The sequence below is a fragment of the Crocodylus siamensis genome, chromosome 5 (assembly GCF_052110815.1).
Source record: "Crocodylus siamensis isolate JL-2025a chromosome 5, ASM5211081v1, whole genome shotgun sequence".
NCBI lineage: Eukaryota > Metazoa > Chordata > Crocodylia > Crocodylidae > Crocodylus > Crocodylus siamensis.
Window position 1 is genome coordinate 3318540 of NC_143399.1, and position 21005 is coordinate 3339544.

Sequence of the window (21005 nt, forward strand, 5' to 3'; positions counted from 1 at the left end):
TACCCAGCTGCCCCGTCCGGAGGACACGAGATGGCAGCTCCCTTGCACCCAGCGCAGCGCAGCGCAGGGGCTCGTACCGCGGGGAAGCGGGAGCCGTCCCACCAGCATGTGCCCCCCCAGAGGCTGCGAGGGGTGGGATGGGCCCCAGCGCTTTCCACCCGGCAGCCGGGGGGAAGGGGAGGCCGATCGCCACCCTCGCCCAGCAAGGCACTTCTTCCTCTTGCTGGCGGGCTGCGCTCTTCCCCTCGAGCATCCCAGCGGGGCAAGCACCGGGGGGGCACCCGGGCGTAGCCCAGCGCACGTGCGACCTTGCAGTCCCCGGCGCCGGCGCCCCCCGCTCACGTCCAGGAGCACGCCGGTGCGGGGGGCAAAACCGGGGGTCGAGCCAGGCAGGGGCAGGGGCCCGCCGGACAAGACGGACCAAGCGCGAGCCCCCAAAGTCCTTCCACATCCGGGGTGCACCGTGTCCCCTCCTGCCCACCGAGGAGGGGGATGTGTCGCGGCTAGGGAGCCAGCCCCGCTCGGGGTGCTGGGAGAAGCCGCCGGAGGGGCACGAGCCTGCCGAGAGCTGGCTGCACCGCAGTCAAATAAATAAAACCCAACCTGAAGCGGTCGGGGCTTCTCGGGCGGCCAGGCCTGCCGTGGGGCGAAGCAGGAGCCAGCGCATGGGGAGCGCCCCCGCCTTGCCCCGTCCCTGGGGATGCAAGGAAGAGTTAGTATGGAGTCAGCGTTAAAACAGCCAAGGGCTTGCATGGTGGGGGTGGTGCAAAATCTCACAGGCCCCAAACCGGGGAGGGGGTCCGCCCGCGCCAGGGCACCGCCGATTCGCTCCCCCGTCGGCCCGCGCCGGGCGGCTGCCGTGCCCAGCGTCCCGCGGCCCCGCTCCTCCTCCTCCTCCGCCTGGGCGGTGGCGACGCGGCGACTCCACCGGCGCCAGCCTCACGTCTGCTCGACGGCCATCGGTCCAGCGGCCTCGTCCTTGGCGGGGGGCTCCATGTAGATGGGGGTCACCGAGGACGGCTTCTTTGCCCTGTGGGGCACGGGCAGCAGGTCAGAGCCTGGACTCGAGGGACCAAGACGCTCCCCCCGCCACACGTCTTTGCACAGCAGGTTCGGGGGGAAAGGCCCGTCCCGGGAGGGGGCCCAGTGCCCGGCGCAGGAGGGGAGCCCCCACCCCAGCCCGGGCAGAGCCACACTCACGAGTACGGGGAGGCCGGGACGCCCACCACCAGCACGTGGTTCTTCTTGCGGAAGAGCCGCCACAGGCCTTTGTGGTTCCCCCGGACGTCCAGGTCCCAGATGTGGAGGCACTAGGGCAGGGGGACAGAGCATGGGCACCGGCCCACCCCCGGGGAGGGCCGGTGCCAGGCCTCGGGACCAGCCAGCTGCCTCCGTGAGAGGCCCTGCTTGCACCCAGGACCTTGGCTCCCCTTCCCATGCTCTCGGCACTGCCCCCCACAGCAGCTCTCGGTTGGGCGGGGAGGGGTCCACGAGTCACCTTGGCCAGCTGCGTCCAGGTGGTGAAGTCGGCCTCCTGCTCCATCCTGATGTACATGACGTACGTCTTGCCCTCGGTGTCGGGCAGGAAGGAGTCCTCGCACGGGTTCTTGCCGTGGTCCAGAACCCCGGCCTCGCTGCGGCGAGCACGCCAGGCCGGTGAGGTGCGGGCCGGGGACCCCTTTCCCCCACCCCGCGCCGGGTGTTGGACGAATAACGGGCCGCGGCCAACAAGGCAACCCCAGCTGCCCTCCAGCGAGGTCCCCGAGCCCCGGGGACGCCCTCACCTGAGGAGCCGGTGGATTTCGATCTCGTAGGCGTCCTTCTTCAGGCTGCAGGAGAAGGATGCAGAGCATGCGGAGACCCGCGAGCAAGGGATGCTCGCGGCACAGGGGCCACGTCCAGGAAGGAGCGAGGCACAAGGTCCCCGGAGCACGGTGCAGCGGGGAAGGGATCACGCGGAGGGGCCAAGAGCCGCGGGGTGGGCGGCGATCCCGAGAGCCGAGTGCCCTGGGGCAGTGGCTGGCACTCACCTCTCCACGGTTTTCAGCTGGACGTTGGGGACTGTGTTGAACTTGTGCTTCTTGAAATAGGCCTCCTGGAAACCGAGCCCAGAAGGGGGTGGGCAGAGCTGGTACCCCTCACCCAAGTGCCCCCACGCTGCCCCCGCCCCGAGCCACGGCAGATCTCCGGGCCCCGGCACACTCACGTGGAAATAGCCGTTCATGTTGAGCCCCACGATGCCGAAGTGGTAGGAGCGCGACACGTCGGGGATGATGCACTCCCGCCCCTTGCGCTGCTCGGGCATCCGCATCCACATGTCCCAGTCCCAGAGCTGCGGGGGGGGGGAGGGCAGGGAGGCTGGCACGGCTGGGCGTCCCCCCCCAGGGGCAGGGCAGACCCCCCCCAGCACCAGACCCCTTCTCCCAACCTCCCCGGGACCCCGGCAGGCACTCGCCTTCTCCGGGGTGGGCCACTTGGGCTCCAGCTCGTCCTTGTAGAGGCTCTTCTGCAGCACCCAGCCCAGCCCGGGCATGGTCTCCACGCGGTACAGCAGCGAGGGGTCCTCGGCCGTGTGCTCGTAACCCTGCGGAGCCGGAGGCTGGTGCTGGGTGAGCCCCTTCTCCTGCCCCCCCCGCCCAGGCCCTCCCTTCTCCGGGGGCACAGAGCATGCCACAGCTGCGTGGGGGCTGCGAGGCACTGGTCTGGGTCTGCAGGAGTTCGGGACCCCTCTGAGGCTGCCTTAAAGCCCACGGGGGGCCAAGGGGCATCAGGCGGACGCAGCCCAGCGGTGCCCTGCAGACCCGTCCCCCGGTGCCCGGCCGGCAGACGGGCCCCGTGAGCGAGGCAGCGACTGGGGGGCTGCCCCGGGGCGGGGAGACGTGCAAGGGGACAGCGGCCGGCGCGCGGGGGGAGCGCGCCCATTGCCCAGCCAGGCCCACCTGGTCGTTCCAGGCCGAGATGCAGTACAGGCTGTCGTCCTCCTCCAGCAGGTGGATCGACTGGCTCAGGAAACTGGGGAAGCGTCACGGGTCCGGGCGGTCACCGACCGAGACGCGTCCCCCTGCCCCCAGGCAGTGGCCAGCCCCCGCGGCACGGGCGACGAGTAGCAGAGGGGCATCTCTGGGGCCACGAGATGCTCACAGCCCCGTGGCAAGTCCCCCAGGAGAGCCCACGGCCCTGCACCAGGCACAGGGCACGGGACCCCGCGAGGGAAAGGCAGGCTCGCCGGGCTGCCGTCTGCAGAGCTCGCTTCCTTTACACCCAAGCAGGATGCGGCCCGCGCCCCTTCCTTTCTTCGCTCCCAGCCACCCGGGGCAATCCCCCGCCGTGCTAATTTAGGGCCGGTCCCAAGCCCATTTCACAGCCCTGCCAAGAGCGGGGCGAGGAACCAGGAGCCCTGCGGGCTGTCCCACCGCCCGGCCCGAAGGGGCCCGGCCTCACCTGAAGAAGTCGATGGAGATGTCCAGGTCTTCCTCCAGCACCACGGCAAACCTGGCATCCTGGGGCGGGGTGGGGGAGAAGGACGGATGAGGGGGATGGAGCAGCCCCTTCCCCATGCCGGGGGCCGCTCGATGGATGCCCGCGGCCCCGGGGGAGCGGTGCGGGGCCCGGGGCAGCTGCGCTCACCGGGTGCAGGTTGAAGGTGGCAGTCAGGCTGGCCTTGTAGTGCTGCGGGGGGGGGCGACACACAGACAGTCGTGAGCATCCCTGCACGCTGGTGCCCCCGCCCCGCCGTGAGCTGCCCCGAGGGAGAAGGGGGCGCGGGTCCCTCACCTGGGAGACTCGGGCGTTCTTGATGCTGATGGGAGTGTGCTGGATCCCCTTCAGGCCAAACAGCTCCACCACGTCCATCGGCTCCTGCAAGGGGAAAACACGAGACCCACTCTCTGCAAGGGAGCCGGAGCCCACGTACCCCCTTCTGCCACGTGCCGTGCTGTACGTGGCGACCTGGGGCCATCGGCTTCCGCCCCGAAGCACGTGCACTGGCCCTTGCAGCACCCGCACCCCAGCCCGGGGGCACGAGGAGGCACGAGAGACGTCCTTAACAACTGGTGTGGGAGGGTGAAGGCAGAGGCAGCAACTGTACTGGTGTCAGAGGACGGGGGAGAGACCAGCGGTGCTCAGGCTTCATAGATTTCATAGACACTTGGGCCGGACGGGACCTCGGGAGATCATCGAGTCCAGCCCCCGCCCCAGGGGGAGGAAGTCAGCTGGGGTCATAGGATCCCAGCGAGATAAGCATCCAATTTACTCTTGAAGGTGTTCAATGTAGGTGCTTGCACCACCTCCGCTGGCAGACTGTTCCAGACCTTGGGGGCTCGGACAGTAAAGAAATTCTTCCTTATGTCCAGCCTGAAATGGTCTTGCAGGAGTTTGTGACCGTTCGACCTCGTCATCCCTTGGGGCGCTCTGGTGAACAGACGTTCCCCCAGATCCTGGTGGTCACCCCTGATAAATTTATAGGTGGCCATCAGGTCACCCCTGAGCCTGCGCTTTTCCAGGCTAAAGAGCCCCATGGCTCTCAGCCTGTGGTCGTAAGGTCTGTTTTCCTGACCTCTGATCATGCGCGTGGCTCTCCTCTGGACTCTCTCAAGCCTCTCCACATCCTTTTTGAATTGTGGAGCCCAAAACTGGACGCAGTACTCCAGCTGCGGCCTCACCAAGGCCGAGTACAAGGGGAGAATGACGTCCCAGGATTTGCTTGAGAAGCATCTATGGATGCAAGCCAGCGTTTTGGTCGCTTTACTAGCCGCAGCAGCACACTGAAGGCTCATGTTCATCTTGTGGTCAACCATGACCCCCAAGTCCCTTTCATCTGTAGAGCTAACCAGCGTAGCACTGCCGAGCCTATATGCATGGTACAGGTTTTTCCTCCCAAGGTGGAGACCCTTGCATTTTTCGGTGTTGAACACCATCAGGTTCTCCTCTGCCCATTTCATGAGTCTCTCCAGATCTGCCTGGATCACCCTCCTGTCCTCAGGTGTAGATGCTATAGCCCAGAGTTTGGTGTTGTCGGCGAACTTGGCCAGTCCGCTTCTGACACCAATATCCACACCACTGATGAAGATGTTAAACAGTGTAGGCCCTAGGACAGAGCCTTGCGGGACCCCACCGGTCACAGCGCACCAAGACGATTGACTTCCGTCGACCACCACCGTCTGGGTCCTGCCGCAGAGCCAGTTCCCAGCCAGTGGATTGTGGTGACGTCAAGGCCGCAGTTAGCCAGTTTAGCCAAGAGGTGATCGCGGGATACCAGATCGAAGGCTTTTTCAAAGTCGAGGTATATGACGTCAATCTCTTCTCCCTTGTCCAGGTGATGGGTCACCTGGTCGTAAAAGGAAATGGGATTGGTCAGGCAAGACCTACCTGCAACAAACCCACGCGGGGTATCCCTCAGGATATTGCCTTCAGCCCGCCTGTTAAGCATGGCCTCCTTGATCATCTTTTCCAAGACTTTCCCCAGGATCGAGGTCAGGCTGATGGGCCTGTAGTTTGCCGGATCCACTTTCCTCCCTTTCTTGAAGATCGGCACCACATTGGCCCTCTTCCAATCCTCGGGCACTTCACCAGAGCACCAAGAGCTCTCAAAGATCTGTGCCAAGGGCTGAGCTATGATGCTCGCCAGCTCCCCGAGTACCCTCGGGTGTAACTCATCAGGGCCGGCTGACTTGAAGGTATCCAGCCTGTCGAGGTGTTCCTTCACGAGGTCAGCTTTGATGAAGGGCGAGGAATCTCCCTCACCCGGGCCTCCCTGACCCACAGTGGGCAGGGCTGTCCCATGGGGCTGATGGAAAACTGATGCCAAGCACCCATTTAGCAAATTGGCTTTTTCCTGGGCGTCAGTTGTCAGCTGCCCCATCTGGTCTAGCAGGGGTGCAATGTTGCCCTTGCTTTTCCTCCGGCTCCCCACATATCTGAAAAAGGACTTTTAATTTTCCTTGATATTTGTAGCTAGCTGGAGTTCAGTCGCAGCCTTGGCTTTCCTGATTTGCTCTCTGCAAGTCCGGACTAATGCAGAGTATTCCTCCTTGGCGGCGGTCCCAGTCCTCCATCCTTTATAGGTCTTCCTTTTAAGACGCAGGAGGTCTGCCAGTTCCCTGGAGAGCCAAGGGGGCTGCTGTGCCCTCCTGCTGCCTTTCCTCCAAGGCGGGATGGACTTTGCTTTCAGCTCTGGGGACCAGATGCGGGGCTGGTTTGTAGGCTGGGTCGTACCCCATGCACAAGGATCGGGGCTTGTACTGTAGATAGGGCCCTACAGCCTTGCCTGCCAGAAGCTGGCCCACGTCACCCCCCAAACCCTGACATCAGGTGCCCGGGAATGTGTCAGCCGGGAGTAGTGGCACCACTCGCCTACTGCCAAATTCCCAGAGCCGCGCGAACCACGCAGGCCAGGCGACGCAGCCTCTGGGATGGAGCCCTCCGCATGCCCCGATACCGCTGCGAGCGAAGCAGCACCGCCACAGCGGTAAGCCCGCTCCGTTCAGGGTGACGGCTACACTGATCCAGCTCCCCGCAGACGGTATGTCCATCCCGAAGAGCAGCTCCCTCTCTCCTACCGCCGCTCGCAGCCATGCCTGTCCCCTCGCGCCTGTACAGCAGCCCGTCAGAGGTGGAGGGACTGTTTCGTGCAGGTGCAACGGGGATGTGTCCGTTTCCATCACAGGTCCCTACACGGCACAACCCCCACTAACCAGGCCCCTTGTTCTCCCCGGTTCCCTGCCCTCTGGGCCAGGCCCGTCTCCCACCCTTAGCCTTTCCTGGATGCCCCGTGCAGAAAAAGCCAGGATCCGAAATCTCTCCAACACAGCCCAGGCATGCGTGCAGCCCCGTTTCCAAGTGATGCTGGTCCAGCTGCTATAGCAACGGGATGCAGCTCTCCTTCCCTTGGGGAGCGTTAGTCACTGCAGCAACAGGGATTTTTAACCCCTTCCGGGCCTTGCGTGCCATCGACTCCCTGCTACTCTCAAGCCAGAGGCTTTGCAGGCAGAGAGAGAGGCGCTATGCTTGCAGGAGATGGCGACACAGGCTCGGATGGAGGAGACTCACCCCCAGCAGCTGCGCGAAGCCCGTTATACTGATGCCCGTGCGTTACATGGACCCAGGCACCCTGTGCTGTGGGCAGAGGGCAATTGGGACCCCGGGGTCCTGCTACAATGGGACGTGGGGCAGCTGCCACCCACCTCTGACCGCCGGGCGCTACATACCACTTGCGCACCTAGGTCCTCAACCAAGCGCACCTAGGTCTGAGAGATCTGCGGCAGCTTGCTCCTTCCGCAGACAGGCAGCGACGGGGGGACTGAGGACCCCCCCGGCTCCATGTTCCTATCAATGCTTTCACCGGGAGATGCCATCTGAAGACCCGGTGCTAATGGGTGGTAACCATGCCCCCCACGCTCGGGTCCCAGGGCAGGGCTCTGCCAGGTGTCCTGGCTCAGGAGCTGCCCCAAACAACACTAGAGAAAGACCAGCTCGGACACTCAGGGCACGATCAGGAGAAGAGCCTGGGCACAGCCAGTCCAAGCCCCTGCAAACCATCCTATACAAGTCCTAGGACCTAATCCTAAAACTACGCAGTCAACCCCGTCGCACCCTTGCAAGGCTCATTGCCCACCGACGGCTCCAGCCTCTGAACCTGCCACAGGGAAAGCAGGGGCACGAGGGCCGGCGGGGCTCGGATGCACTCAGGAGACCCCAAGCGGGGCCGTGCCCTTGCTACAGAGGAAGGCAAATGCCCCCAGTCCAGACCAGTCTGACCGGGGAGGGGGGGAAATCCCTTCCTGCCCCCAGTGCAGCATCAGCCTGAGCAGAAGGGCCAGACTCTGGTGTTGGCCCCAGCAGTCCCCATCCCCAGCCTCGGAGGAAGATGAAAACGCCCCCGATGCCTGTAGCGGATCGAGGGGAACAAACTCCTCCCTGGCCGCACGTGGCAACCAGCGCAGCGCATCGGCCTGGTAAAAGAGGCAGAGCCCCCAAGCCCCTACCGCAGGGGACTCTCCAAAGCCAAGTCTGCAGGAGCAATATTTGCTGGGACTGCGATGCATCGATGCAGCAAAGCCCGCAGTGGCCCTCTGCCCGGCCAGCCGCAGTGGTGAAGGCACCGTCCGAGCGTGTTATATGCGTCTGCCCGAGGGCATCGCGCAGGGATCATGCCTTGGCCCACCCTGCCCTTCCCCTCGGGGTGGTGCCAGGACAAACCTAACCGGAGGCACCAGGAAAACGTCCAGCCCTGACCCCATGACAAACGCCAGCGAGGCGAAGTCCTGACATCTCCCAGCCCAGCGGTGCGAATGGATGGACTCCTCCATGAAACTGGGGAACCCCCCTGCCATCCTTTAAACAGCCTTCCCCCCTCACCCGGCTGCAACTTGGGGGCATTACCACGTGCCAATAAGCCCAGTGGGGCATCAGCCCCTCCAAGCCGGCTGGCAGGAGGGGGGGAGAGCACCAAAGGGGACGAGGATAGCGGCAGGGCCCGGGGCAGAGAGGAGCTCCTACCTCGTAATACCCGTCAATGAAGACCGTGATCATCTGGGGATTCACCCCTTGAGCCGAGAGCAGGGACCGCAGCATCCTGCGGACAGGAGGGAGACAGGAGGGGCTGAAACCCGCCGGGAGCTGCTGCAGGGAAGGTCTCACGGCAAGGAGGGGGGGATGCTTGCATTTCACGGGGCAGGAGAAGTGCCCCCCTAAGACTCCCATTGCTCTCAACCCGAGTCCTTCGGGGAGGGCCGGAGAGTCTCCATGCCGGGAGAGCACCCGCCCGGCTGAGGGGTGGCCGTGACCCGGTGGGAACGCAGGAGGGAAGCATGAGATGCCTCTCACCTTGCTTGCGCGGGGACCCCCGTCTCCCGCCCGGCCACCCCAGGAACAGGGACGCGCCGAGTCCCGTCCGCGCTCACCTGTACAGGTAGTTGGGTCTGTTCCCCGCAATGACGGCGACAGGCACGCTATAGACTTTGTTGTCCTTGAGCTGCAAGACGAAAGGGCCAGGGGTCAGGGCTCCGGGGAGCAGCCTGGGGGGTCGTGCATCGTCTTGGGCGAGAGCAGCAGGCCGACGAGGGGTGAAGACAAGGAGGGCAGCGCTGCCCAGGGCTGGGGGTTATGCCATCCGTGAGGAACAGGGCTTTCCCTTGCAACCCAGCCCAAGACAGAGGACAACCCTGCTAGTCGCATCCTGCCACGGACACCTCCAGCAGCTCGCCTACCCCGAGCTGGCTGCAACGTGGGCAGAGCTTGCGACCAAAAGCAGGGGTGAACAGGGGTGGGAGATGGCTTGAGAAAACCCAGGTTTTCTCTGCTCAAGCCAGGAGAGGGAAGGCCGGCGCACTCACGGGGTCGGGGTTGAACTCGATGGGCGTGGGGTCCTTGCAGCTGCACACGCTGCCGTAGCCCTCCACCTTGCTGCAGAATCGCCTCCGGCGCCGGTTCAGCTCCGTGTCGGGCCAGTGGCACTCGGCCTCTGCAGGCAGGCGAGAGGGGAGACGCGAGACTCGCCACTTCCCTGCTCTCGGGCACCTCTCCCCTGGCCCTGCCTGCCCGCCCCCCTGCCTGCAGCTCCAGGCACGGCTGGACGACTGCCCCGGGCGAGGGGCATGCTGCGTGGGGCAAGATGCCCACCCAGGCTGGCACCTGGGTTCAAATCCTGCCACCACGGACACAGCAGCTCCCCGCTGGCTGCTCCGCGACAAGGAGGGGGGCTCAGGGAAGCTTTTCCTGTCTCCCATTATGTTTCCAAGCGGCTCCTGGCATTCCCGCGCGAGCGGGCAAAGGGTGATCTAGCAAGACCCCCTAGCCAGGATCCTGTGGGGATGGCCCCAGCCCCGACTGCAGCCAGCACCCGACGCCTCTGAAGACGGCTTAAAACCCCCCTGACACATGGAGCTAAAAGGGGACGGGGGCAACCAGCAAAGCCCCCACAGCACAGCACAGCACAGGCATCGCTATGCCTAGAGCACCCCTATCCGGTGGCAACAGCCACCGACGAGGCCACGCTTGAGTGCCCGTGTCCTCATTGCTGCTGCACTACCCTGAGCGCATCGTTTGGGACATGGCCACAGGCACCCGCAGCCCCACGATCCCTGGGCCGCTGGATTCCTTCCCCAGAGGGCACAGGGCTTGTCCAGGCGGGCGCATGGGTTTAAAGATGGAAAAGCTTTGCCAGACTCCACACCCGGACAGGTTAACCCCGTGTCCTCACTGGGTTAGCTTCCCCAGGCGGGGCGGCACCTGGGTCGTGCAGCCCGGGGGTGCCAGCCCGGGCCAAAAGCACCAGTACCCTCCAGGGAGAGGGTCGTGGGTGGCACGAGGGGGTTGGAGCAATAGTCTGCACCAACTATTTAGTGAACGCGTAGCCAGGTGGGAGAGAGAGACACCCCCCGAGCCACGGGGAGCATCCGCCCCTCGTCACCCACCTTCCACGGAGGTCAGCTGCACTTCGGTCTTCAGCAGGACGGGGTCGCCCCAGCTGGAAAGCGCCGGGGACTTGGAGTGCTTCTCGCCATGCACCTCGCCTGAGGAGCAGAGACGTGGTCAGGGTCCGGATGCCCGGCGGGGCCCATCCCCCGGCACCAGGCCGTCAGGGGAGGCCGGCCAGCTCCCACCCGCTCAGAGCCGTCGCCCCCCGGGCTGGTAGGACACCCCGTCCCTCCCCTACGCAGAGGACGGGCTGGACGATCCCTTCCTCCCCAGCCCCCGGGAGGGAAAGGCATTGCTGCCCTCTCACCTCCCTTCTTCCCCACAAACGTCCACATGTCCCTCCAGCCGAGGGACGCGGCCACCTGGCTGCCCAGGCTCTTCAGGAGGCTCTTGGCCGTGTCCTTGAGGTGGAAGGAGCCTTCGTCCTGCAAGCAAGCACCGGCACTCAACAGGCAGCACCTGCCCGGGGGCAAGACCCGGCCCTCGACTGAGATGGGGGACGCCGGGGCCATCCCGACCCAGAGCAAAGCCTTCCCCGCTCACGCCCGGATGCGATTTTTGGCACGCACGACAGGACCGTTGACACGCGGCCACGTGGGCTTTAGCTTCGAGTCGCAACCGTCGCAGAAAAAAACCCAGCCCCTACTTCACAGTCTGTTGGGCTGGTAGGAAGGTCCCCGAGGCTCACGCCCACCCTGGACTGGGATATTATTCACCCCATCCGCGTGCCCAAGGCCTGGAGGGTGTCAGCGTTACGTGGCTCTCCCCAACCAGGGGGCACTTTCCCCAAGTGACTGGAAGGGGCCTCCCAGGTGACAACTAGTCCAACCCCAGTGACACCTGCCCAAACCAGCCCAGACAAATTCATTGCCGAAACTCTGTAAAACTACTGTCACCCCTGACAACAGCACCAGACATCACGCCCGCACCTGCCCCGGGGCAAGCGGGGGGACCGCGATGGCCAACGTCCTACCGCTGTAAAAGGTTGTTAATAGACGCTCCAGCAATCTCAGGTAGAGGCCGTGCCCCTGGTACAAAAGAAACGCCCCCCCACCCCCATCCATACCAGTCTGACTGTGGGGTAAAAGTCCTTCCTGACCCCAAATCTGGCATCGGTCTGACCCTAAGCAAAGGGGCATGACCCTGTAGGGCTGGTCTCAGCAGGAGCATTGGCACAGCCCGGTCCCCATCCCCAGCCTGGGCTGCAGCAGCACCAGTGCCTCTGGGGGAGGCTTAAACCACTCCCCCCCCCCCCCGACACATGAAGCAGCGAGGAGGGGAGGGAGCAACCAGCAGAGCCCAGAAGCCTGGGAAACCCCCACAGCAGAGCCCAGGTCATCCCCAAATCCGTGGCTGTCCATCCTCTCCTTGAGCCCCTCCAGTGGTGGAGGGTCCGCAGCTTCCCCAGGCCTCTACGCCACGGCCTCCCTGCTTTATCTTGGAGGCTGACAGACGATGAAGGCACGCGGAGAATGGGCTGAAATGGCAATGCACGGAGAGGGCAGAGAAAAGCGTCTGGTTGTGCGCACCCCTGCGTCAGCCCGTGGCTGGAGGGCTCGAAGAACAACGCACGTTGAAAGATGCGCCTTTGCAGGAGAGCTTCAGAGCCGCAACCATCTCCTCTGCCAGCTGGACAGCTAGCCTGCCCAAAGGCCCTTTGAGCACCCCGATATCACCTCCTCGTGCTCCCACCTGTTGTCTCGTACCTGGCTGAAGACCCCCGTCATTGCTCTGGTCTGTGCTAGATTATGTTTCAGAATATGCTCTATCCATGCTATGCTACGCTGATATTTTGAATGCATTTCCATTTGATAAAAAAAGAAGCAATGAGGGTGCGTGTGAACAACGGAGTGGCGATTGGTAAAGAAGCCTCTGGGCATCGGTCAAAGTTGGCCTCATGGAAGACAAAAGGGCGGCGAAGGCCGAGCCCGGGTGGACGCTTTAACCAGAAACTACCCGCACGTCGAGAGATTGGAGCCGGTGCCCCTCTGCACTGACCATCGCCTTGAAGAAGCACCACAGCGTCGCGGATAGGTGACTTAGCGTGAATGAGAAAGAGTGATTTCTATATAAGCTGTTAAGTTTGCCTCAGTTGTCCATATATTATGCAATAAACCTTGGTTTGCTGAACTCATGCATTGGTCATTTATCTAACATATCTGTACAGCGCCTAGCACGCCGGGGTCCGGGTCCGAGCACGCAGCCCCCAGCACAGCGGAAATACAAAACCGCTCCGACAAGGCGGGGGGAAAGGAAGGGGCGGCTGCTTCGAGGCTGCGTCAGGGCAGGAGACAAGGCAGCGTCCCTTACCTTAATGGTGAAGATCAGGACACGGCCCCGGGCCACCATGTTGAGGAAGAGGACCATGGCTTCGTCCTCGTGTGGCGAGTAGGTGTCGAAGACCCTCTTGGCCATGACGTGACCCTGTGGGGGGGGGACAGCCGAGCCGGCGTGATGCACAGACGCCGCACCAAACCCTCGCCCCCGCTTGAGCCTCCTCAGGGCCCTCCGAGGCGCCGCGTCCGGACCCAGAGGCCTCCTGAAGCCGACGCAGCCACTCCTCGCTGAGCCCCGACGCCCGGCGAGCTGCCCCGGCCACGTAGCCCCTTACCGTGGCCTGGTTCAGCACGATGACGTGGATCCCGCGGCCCTGCTCCCGCGCCTCGTCCTCCAAGACCTGCCAGAGGGGAGAGCGTGAGTGCACCCACAAGCCAGCTCCCCCGCTCCAGCTCGCGGCCGCGGGACCCCGGAGCACCACGACCGTGATCGCACCCTAGAAACCCTAGATTTAAATCGCCATCGGGCACGAGGCTTCGCTGCTTTAAGGGACCCCGGGTGCTGGGTCCAAGGTCTGGGGGCCCCAGGCGCTGACCGCTCACCGTCGTCCCGTCCACAGCCACGTAGACCTTGGACCGGCTGGAGTAGACCTCGATGTCCAGGACCTTCCGGCCGCTGGCAGGCCGCCGCGGCGTCTCCAGGTGCTGCATGCCCTCGTCTGCAAGACAGGTGCCCTGAGCCTCAGCCGGTCCCACCCCACAGAGCAGCCCCCCAGGGATCGCGCCTAAATATTTTTCCAGGAAAAGCATCCGTTTCCGGCAGGAAAGCGCTAGTTTTTACAGCAAACGCGGGCCCAAGAGGCTAACCTGTGCCAGGACCCGGACGCTGGCTAGGGGCTAATCGGAGTCCCGGCTCCATCCCCTTGTGTCCCCACGAATTGCGGGTGCTAATCAGATCTCCCACAGCGCACCAGGGCTGGAGACCCCCACCCATGATACAACTGCCTCCCCACCCCTCACCTCAAGGCCACGGGGCATCACGAGAAGACAGCTTGGGCCTAGGGCCACCTTTCGGTAGGAGAAGATGAAGATGGAGGCCCCGGGCTCTGCGGAGGGACCCCTCCACTCACCATAGTCCTGGGCCGACTCCTCCTCTTCCTCGCTGGCAGCTCTCCGGGTGTCCAAGATCAGCTTGATGTTCACAATCACGGTCACCAGCAGGAAGAGGACGGCTCCGGTCTGCACGGCAAGGGGCTCGTGTCAGCGCTCTCCCCGCCCGGCGCGGCTCGCAAGCAGGCATCGCCCTGGGAAAGCTGAGCGCGCATCTCGGAGGCCCGCAGCTTTCCCGAGGAACCGCCTCCCACGGCCACAGGACCTCGGACCCCGAGACACCCCGAGGCTGCATTTCCGCACGTACAGCGTGCGCCTCCCCCCCCGCAAAAACAAACCAAAACGACTGCTGGGAACTGAAGGGTGCTTACACACGAGGAAATATGGTAAGAGCAGCTTAAGGCCAATCCATACGGAGCAGAACGACTAGCAAGGTCAGCTCCCTCCCAGCTCGGTCACGTAGTACGAGAAAAGGCCTTCTCTTTGTCTTTCTGCCGCTCCGGTACGCGGAGAACACGGCGTGCGGCCGGGCACCCGAACAAGGCGCGGCCCCGGGCGGGTCGGGGCGTCTTGCGAGACGAGGGTGCGCCGCTCTCCGGGGCAGGGGCGCGACGGGCTGCCACGGGCCCCCGAACCACCGGAAAGCCGCTGCGGGGCTGGTTACCCCCCGGCCACGGTCGCTTACGGCTGCAAATTGAAACCGGCCAGCGTGGCCCGTCCCCGGCAGCGCCGGTCTCAAGCCCAGTCCACCCCGGGGAACCGCGGCACGGCTGCGATCGCCGGCCCGAGGCGGAGGCAGGGGTGCATCGGCCGTCCCACCCCGCGACAGGCGACAAACCTCCAGCCAGCAGCCAGGTTGGATGTGCACGTGTGTTTAAGCGTGCAAGAGAGCGGCACGCTGGGAGAAGCCTGTCCTCGCTCCCCCGCACGGCTCAGAGCCGGCTTCCTCCCGGGGCACCTGCCCATTCCCGCCCCCGCAGGGCTCAGGCCCGGGCGCGACGGCTTCGACCTTGCTGGGAGCTGCCCGGATTAGCACGAGGTGGCAACGCGCGTGCGAAAGGAGCCGCGGCACCGCTGAGCCGCCCGCTCTCTCCGGTCCCGGGCGACGCGGAGGAGGCCTGACGCGGCCTCGCGGGGGGCGCTTGCAGCTTGGCGGCAATGGGGGACGCGCTGCCCCGCTAGCTTCTCCCTCCCTGACTGCCACTGGCCCCACACGGCCCGAAGCCCGGGCTGGCGGGACGGCCAGCGGCCGCGGGGCCCGGTGCCCGCGGGGCAGCCACGCCGGCCCCCACGCGCCGCGCATCGGCCGCTCTTCTCAGCCTCCCGCCCGGCGGCCGGCGCACTAGCCGGGGCTGATCAACAAATCTCCCACGGCAGGGCTGGGCGGGGGGGTTGGCAGCTGGCATCCAGCTCTCCCCAGCTCCTTACGTCCTTCCCTCCCCGAGGCCAGATTTGGATCACGGCTGGTGCCACGGTACAAAGCTGGGCATGCCAGGGTTTAAATCATGGTTCGGGGGGAGTTTCCATGCTTTGCAAATCCCCCTCCTTGCAGCCCCCAGCACCAAAGGTGGGATGCAGGGGCGCGCCCCTCACACCCGCCCTCGATAGCGACCGGTGCCCCTTTCCGCGTCCACTCCCAGCGCCAAGCCAAGGGTGCTCGGGGCGGCAGCTTCCGCCTGCCACGAAGGGATCGGACACGTTCACGAGGGAGGAGAAGGCGCTGGGCAGTGGAGGGAGCTGGGGCGGCAGCTGCCGGTCTCCCGGAGCGTGCGTGGGGGGCGGGGGGGTGGGAAGATCGTGGCACTGCCCCACGGCTAGGAGAGGGGCAGGGGTTAAGTGACTCGACCAGGGCTACGCAGCGTACCCGAGTCAGGGATGCTGGATAAACTCTCAGCTTCTAGCCTGTCGGGTGGCAACGAGCCCCGTCCTTTACTGCTGTGCTGGGGGGAAAAACAAAGCCAAGCAAGAGTGGCCCGGGATTATCGCTACGCACCCCACCTACCAAGGGCCCTAGCTCTCGCCTGGCGAGACGGTCAGCCCGTACGAAGTCGCCGTTCAGCATTTCGTAAACCCTTCTCCCGTCCCCGCGCACGCGTCTCTTTTCTAAATGAGCACGCCTAGACCCGGCACGGGACGAGCCCCCGCCGGGTGCCCCCCACCTGCCCGCGCCAGCAGCCAGGGCCACTGGCGAAGTGCTCGGGGGCCCCCGCACTACCGGGAGCGCCGGAGGCTGCGGCTTGGGCCCGCTGCCAGCTGAGGGTCTGGCCTGCTGCTTTTTTTAAGTGGAAGGGGGCGTGCGTGTGGGGGTGGTCCGTGGGAGCGGGGCGCGACCGAAAACCCGCAAAGCTCCCCACTGGCGCGCGTGCCCCGAGACTCGGTCTTCTGCGCTCTCCTCTGCGAAATGGGCAGCCCGGCCCCCGCGGCTGGGCCAGGAGCTAGGACCCTAGGGGCGCGAGGGCCCCGCGGGGCAGGTCTCAGTCAAGCGGCCGGCGCGCGCGGAGCCGGGCGGGGTGCCGGGGCCTGGCCGGGGAGCCGGGGCGTGAAGCCCGCGCCCGGGTCTCGGCGCGCCCGCGGGCCCACCTGGCACAGCCTGCGCGCCAGGCGCTGGTTCAGCAGCTTGTACTTCCACGCCAGGTGCCAGCTCCGCTTCTGCCGCGGGGCGCGGGGCCGGCCGGGGGGCGCGGGCTTCCGCCCCGCCATGGTGCCGCGCCCGGCCTCAGGAGCCCATCGCCGCGGGGCCGAGGGCTGCCAGCGGGCGCCGAGCAGGCCGCGAGGCCCGGGGGTGCAGCGCCGAGCACGCCGGGAGGCGCTCCCCGCGGCCGGAGCTGCCGCAGCCCGGGGAGGCGGCGCGGGCCGCACTTCCGGAGCCGCCGCCGCCTCTTAAAAGGGCGACGGCCCGGCCGCGGGGGCGGGGGCGGGTGCAGGGCAGCTCTGCTCTTCCGTCGCGGCGGCGTGCGCGGGCCGGGGCACGGGGACAAGGGCACGCGGGCAGCCTGTAGCAGAGGCGGGGGCCGCGCCCGAGCCTGGCTCTCGGTGCTGGCGGTGCCGCCCCGGGACAAGTGGGCCCGGAGGTCCGGGGCCGCATTTGGGGCCAGGGAGGAGTCTTCCCGCCTGCTCAGCGGGGGTCTCCGGGGGAGTGCTGCCCTTGGGGCAGGCGGGGGCCCCGGCCTCTCTGCCGGCCAGTGTGGGGCAGAGCTGTGCCTCGCACGCCGGGAGCCGGCAGCCGGAGCCGGGCGGGAGCGGGGGCCCGGCCCGGGCTTTGCGTCCCACTGCATGCGCCCACCCCCGCCGGGAGGGGAGGGGAGGGCCGGGGCGGGCGGCCGGGGCCGAGCCTGCGGCGGACAGGCCGGGGGCTGGTGGCGGTCTTGGCTCCCTGAAGGGCCGGGGCAGGGCGAGGGAGCCGGCCGCCGCCCGCGGCTGCGGGGGCAGGGGCGGGAGCCCGTCTCGAGCGGCGGGGGGGACTGAGGCTGGAGATGAGGCGGAGCCGGCCGGCGCTGAGGGGGTCAGGCACTGGAAACAGGCACCGGGAGCTGGGGGTCTCCAGCCCGGGAGGTTTTCAAGAGCAGGGTGGCCAGACACGTGGCAGGGACGGGTTAGTGAAGGATGCTCCCGCCTTGAGCCGGGGCTGGACAGGACGTGACCGCCGGGGTCCCCTTCCAGCCCTGCTTCCCCGTGATCCAGTATAGACACACATGCGTACTACGCACGATATGTACACGCACACATACTTCTCAGCTTGCTCTGTGCAAAAACGAAATGTATTTCCCACCCACGGGACTTTGTGCCATCTTTAACTTGCCCTGAGCACGAGGAAGGGTGTGCAAGCCCAAGAGCTTGCAGGAAAAAAAAGATATATTTTGCAATTTCTCAGTTGGTTTAATCCGAGGAATCGTCTCTGAGCCAAGAGTTCGAGAGTTTTGCATTTCTTTTCTTGCCTCAGACCAACTCGGCTACCCAATATATCCCTGACACATACCACACACACACACACGTATATACGCGTGTATACACACATGCAGATACCCGCATATAGACACACATATGCACATATGTATACACACGCGTCTATACATGTGCAGACATATATACACATATCGCAGACATGGACATATACATACACACGCACGTACGTACACACGCACGTGTACAAAGGCTGGCAGAAGTTGGTCCTGGCTTCAGAGGCTGCTCGGAGCGGCTGCGCAGGCTGGGGGCGCCAGGCCCCCCCCCGCCTCCCCCCTCCGAGCTGGCTTGCGGGGAGTGCCCACCCTCCGCCCATCTCCCAGGGGGTCGGGGGCAGCCTGCCTTCATCCCCTGGGACCCCATCAGTCCCCGGGCTGCTGCCAGCAAGGCCAGGCCCTTTCCCGCTACCCCGCATCACTGCTCCAGGCTGCCCGTTGCCCCCAGGCCCGAGACCCAGGGACGCCCGGCCCCTAGATTTGGGCGAAGACGGCGTCGCTCCTTCACAAGGGGGCAGTGCGCCCCCGCCCCTGGGCTGACCCAGCCCAGCCGGATGTCCCGCTTGCAAGGCTTGGGTTTGGGGTCTTGGCTCGGGCCGGGGGAAGGGACCGACCTTCTCCTTGCCCCCAGGATGCTGTCCCCTACCACTGCGCCGTGCTGCAGTCAGCAGGCAGGGGCACCTGGACGGAGCAGGCAGCGCGCTCAGCCCTCCTTTGTAGACAGGACATAGCACTAAGTGACAGGGCCGGGGTCGCACGGGCAAGCGGTGGCAGAGACCTGCCCTCCCTGGATCTCGACAGCTTGCACCCAGCCCTTGGGCAAAGGGAACTGCTCTGTTGCCTGGTGGCAGCAGTAGGAGGCTGTTATCCTCTCCTGGAGGGGACCAGGCACAGCCCAGGAGCCCCGCAAATCCCCCATTCTCCGTTCCCCTCCCAGCATCAAGGGCTGCATCTCCTCCCTCCGCGCCTGCCTCCCCCGGGGGAGATCAGCAGCCAGCTGGCACGGCTGGAGGCGGGGGTCCCTGTGAAGGGCAGCCGGGCCCTCGGGTCCCGTCACTTCCTCAGTGCGGCCCCGTGAGCCTAGGTACCACCTCGCGGGCATCGGGGTCAGGAACGAGGCTTAGGAGAAGGGACCGGGGACTCGGATGCCTGGACTGTGGTCCACAGAGGTGTCTCTGCCGGCTCCTGACTGCCCGCAGGACCTTGGGCATGCTACACGTACCTCTGCTGCCTCAGTTTCCCCAGTCTGTGCAGTGGGGACAGGCCACTTCTGTGTCACCAGGCACTGTCCTAATACACAGAATAACACAGGCCTCTTCCCTTTGCCACTGACCCACTGCATGGCCCTGGGGATGACACTTAAGGTCGTGCTGTCCACAGAGACCAGAGGAGCGACTGGCTTTTCAGAGCAAAGTGCCTGGTGGTTTATGGCTCCGTGCCTCAGTCACCCCATCTGTGAAATGGGCAGAGAACGGTGCAGGAGCCCACCCGTGTGCTGTGCAGCAAGACCGGAAGTGCCCCGCGGTGGTGGCAGGGGGTTCAGCACATCCTCATGCCTAAGCACACGCACACGCACACATGCATGCACTGGCGTGCACACATGCACCAGGCCACAACACGGGCTGCCCCCATCCTGCCCAGCTCGTCCTTCAGGCCTGCTCGCTCCACAGCAAAACACTGCATGTGCTCCGTGCCTCAGTTTCCCCACCCGAACTGACGCTGGAGCTTCAATGCCCCGGGGAGCGCGAGCACCCGCCCCACGTGGCCCTGGGACAAAGAGAAGAGTCTACAACTGCTGCGGGAGCTCTTCCTTCAGCTCACGCGAGACATGATCCTGTTTTTAGCACAGGTGAGCCGTGGCGGTGCCTCTGACACGCTTCCTCGTGTGCTCCGGCCGTGCAAATGATTAGGGACTTACACGAATACTATTATATGCAGCCAGGTGTAACCAGCCATAGAGACCCCACGGAGGTGGAGAAAGGGATGGTCCTGGGAAGCCAGAAACCCGCCTCCCTGGAGCTAGAATCACGCCCATTTGTACAGCCCCGAGCACGTAGGAGCCCCAGGGCTGGACCGGGACCCCGACCTGTAGCACTAAACACCCCCATCTCTCTCAACTGCATGAAGGACTCCTGCACGATTCTTTATCAATTTTTATCCCAGCAGGCCCTGGGGGCTCAAACCCAGATCCAGACCCTGTCTGCGCTAGGTGCTGTACAGACGTGCAACCAGCTCGGTCCCTGCCACCGAGTGCTCGGTGATCACCCGGGTTGGTAAACACGGGCACAGGGGACTGAGAAGAACTAACAGTCAACTTTATGGCGGAGCGGCGCTCAACCTCCGCAGACCCTGGGTTTGCCCTTTATGGCGGAGCGGCGCTCAGCCTCCGCAGACACTGGGTTTGCCCTTTATGGCGGAGCGGCGCTCAACCTCCGCAGACCCTGGGTTTGCCCTTTATGGCGGAGCGGCGCTCAACCTCCGCAGACCCTGAGTTTGCCCTTTATGGCGGAGCGGCGCTCAACCTCCGCAGACCCTGGGTTTGCCCTTTATGGCGGAGCGGCGCTCAACCTCCGCAGACCCTGGGTTGCCCTTTATGGCGGAGCGGCGCTCAACCTCCGCAGACCCTGGGTTTGCCCTTTATGGCGGAGCGGCGCTCAACCTCCGCAGACCCTGGGTTTGCCCTTTATGGCGGAGCGGCGCTCAACCTCCGCAGACCCTGGGTTTGCCCTTTATGGCGGAGCGGCGCTCAACCTCCGCAGACCCTGGGTTTGCCCTTTATGGCGGAGCGGCGCTCAACCTCCGCAGACCCTGGGTTTGCCCTTTATGGCGGAGCGGCGCTCAGCCTCCGCAGACCCTGGGTTTGCCCTTTATGGCGGAGCGGCGCTCAGCCTCCGCAGACCCTGGGTTTGCCCTTTATGGCGGAGCGGCGCTCAACCTCCGCAGACCCTGGGTTTGCCCTTTATGGCGGAGCGGCGCTCAACCTCCGCAGACCCTGGGTTTGCCCTTTATGGCGGAGCGGCGCTCAACCTCCGCAGACCCTGGGTTTGCCCTTTATGGCGGAGCGGCGCTCAACCTCCGCAGACCCTGGGTTTGCCCTTTATGGCGGAGCGGCGCTCAACCTCCGCAGACCCTGGGTTTGCCCTTTATGGCGGAGCGGCGCTCAACCTCCGCAGACCCTGGGTTGCCCTTTATGGCGGAGCGGCGCTCAACCTCCGCAGACCCTGAGTTTGCCCTTTATGGCGGAGCG

At 65.1% G+C, this 21005-nt stretch overlaps 1 protein-coding gene across 3 annotated transcripts; it reads right to left on the reverse strand.

Moving 5' to 3' along the window:
- Positions 1 to 797: 797 nt before the first annotated feature.
- Positions 798 to 16686, reverse strand: POMGNT1 (protein O-linked mannose N-acetylglucosaminyltransferase 1 (beta 1,2-)). Of its 3 annotated transcripts, none has more exons than XM_090046708.1 (21): positions 16383 to 16686; positions 13823 to 13931; positions 13296 to 13411; positions 13028 to 13093; positions 12727 to 12840; positions 10724 to 10841; positions 10413 to 10511; positions 9333 to 9460; positions 8901 to 8971; positions 8497 to 8572; positions 3775 to 3858; positions 3628 to 3669; positions 3442 to 3500; positions 2940 to 3012; positions 2456 to 2599; positions 2207 to 2332; positions 2031 to 2095; positions 1785 to 1829; positions 1499 to 1634; positions 1201 to 1310; positions 798 to 1030 (listed from the first exon to the last, which is right to left on the reverse strand). In XM_090046708.1, exons 1-21 carry the CDS (start codon positions 16500 to 16502, stop codon positions 940 to 942), a joined length of 1992 nt encoding a protein of 663 aa, XP_089902834.1. In that variant the 5' UTR covers positions 16503 to 16686; the 3' UTR covers positions 798 to 939. The 3 variants fall into 3 exon arrangements, with proteins under 3 accessions (XP_089902834.1, XP_089902835.1, XP_089902836.1); XM_090046709.1 differs by having other exon boundaries at positions 2456 to 2584; positions 16383 to 16683; XM_090046710.1 differs by lacking the exon at positions 16383 to 16686 and adding an exon at positions 14174 to 16359.
- Positions 16687 to 21005: the final 4319 nt, after the last annotated feature.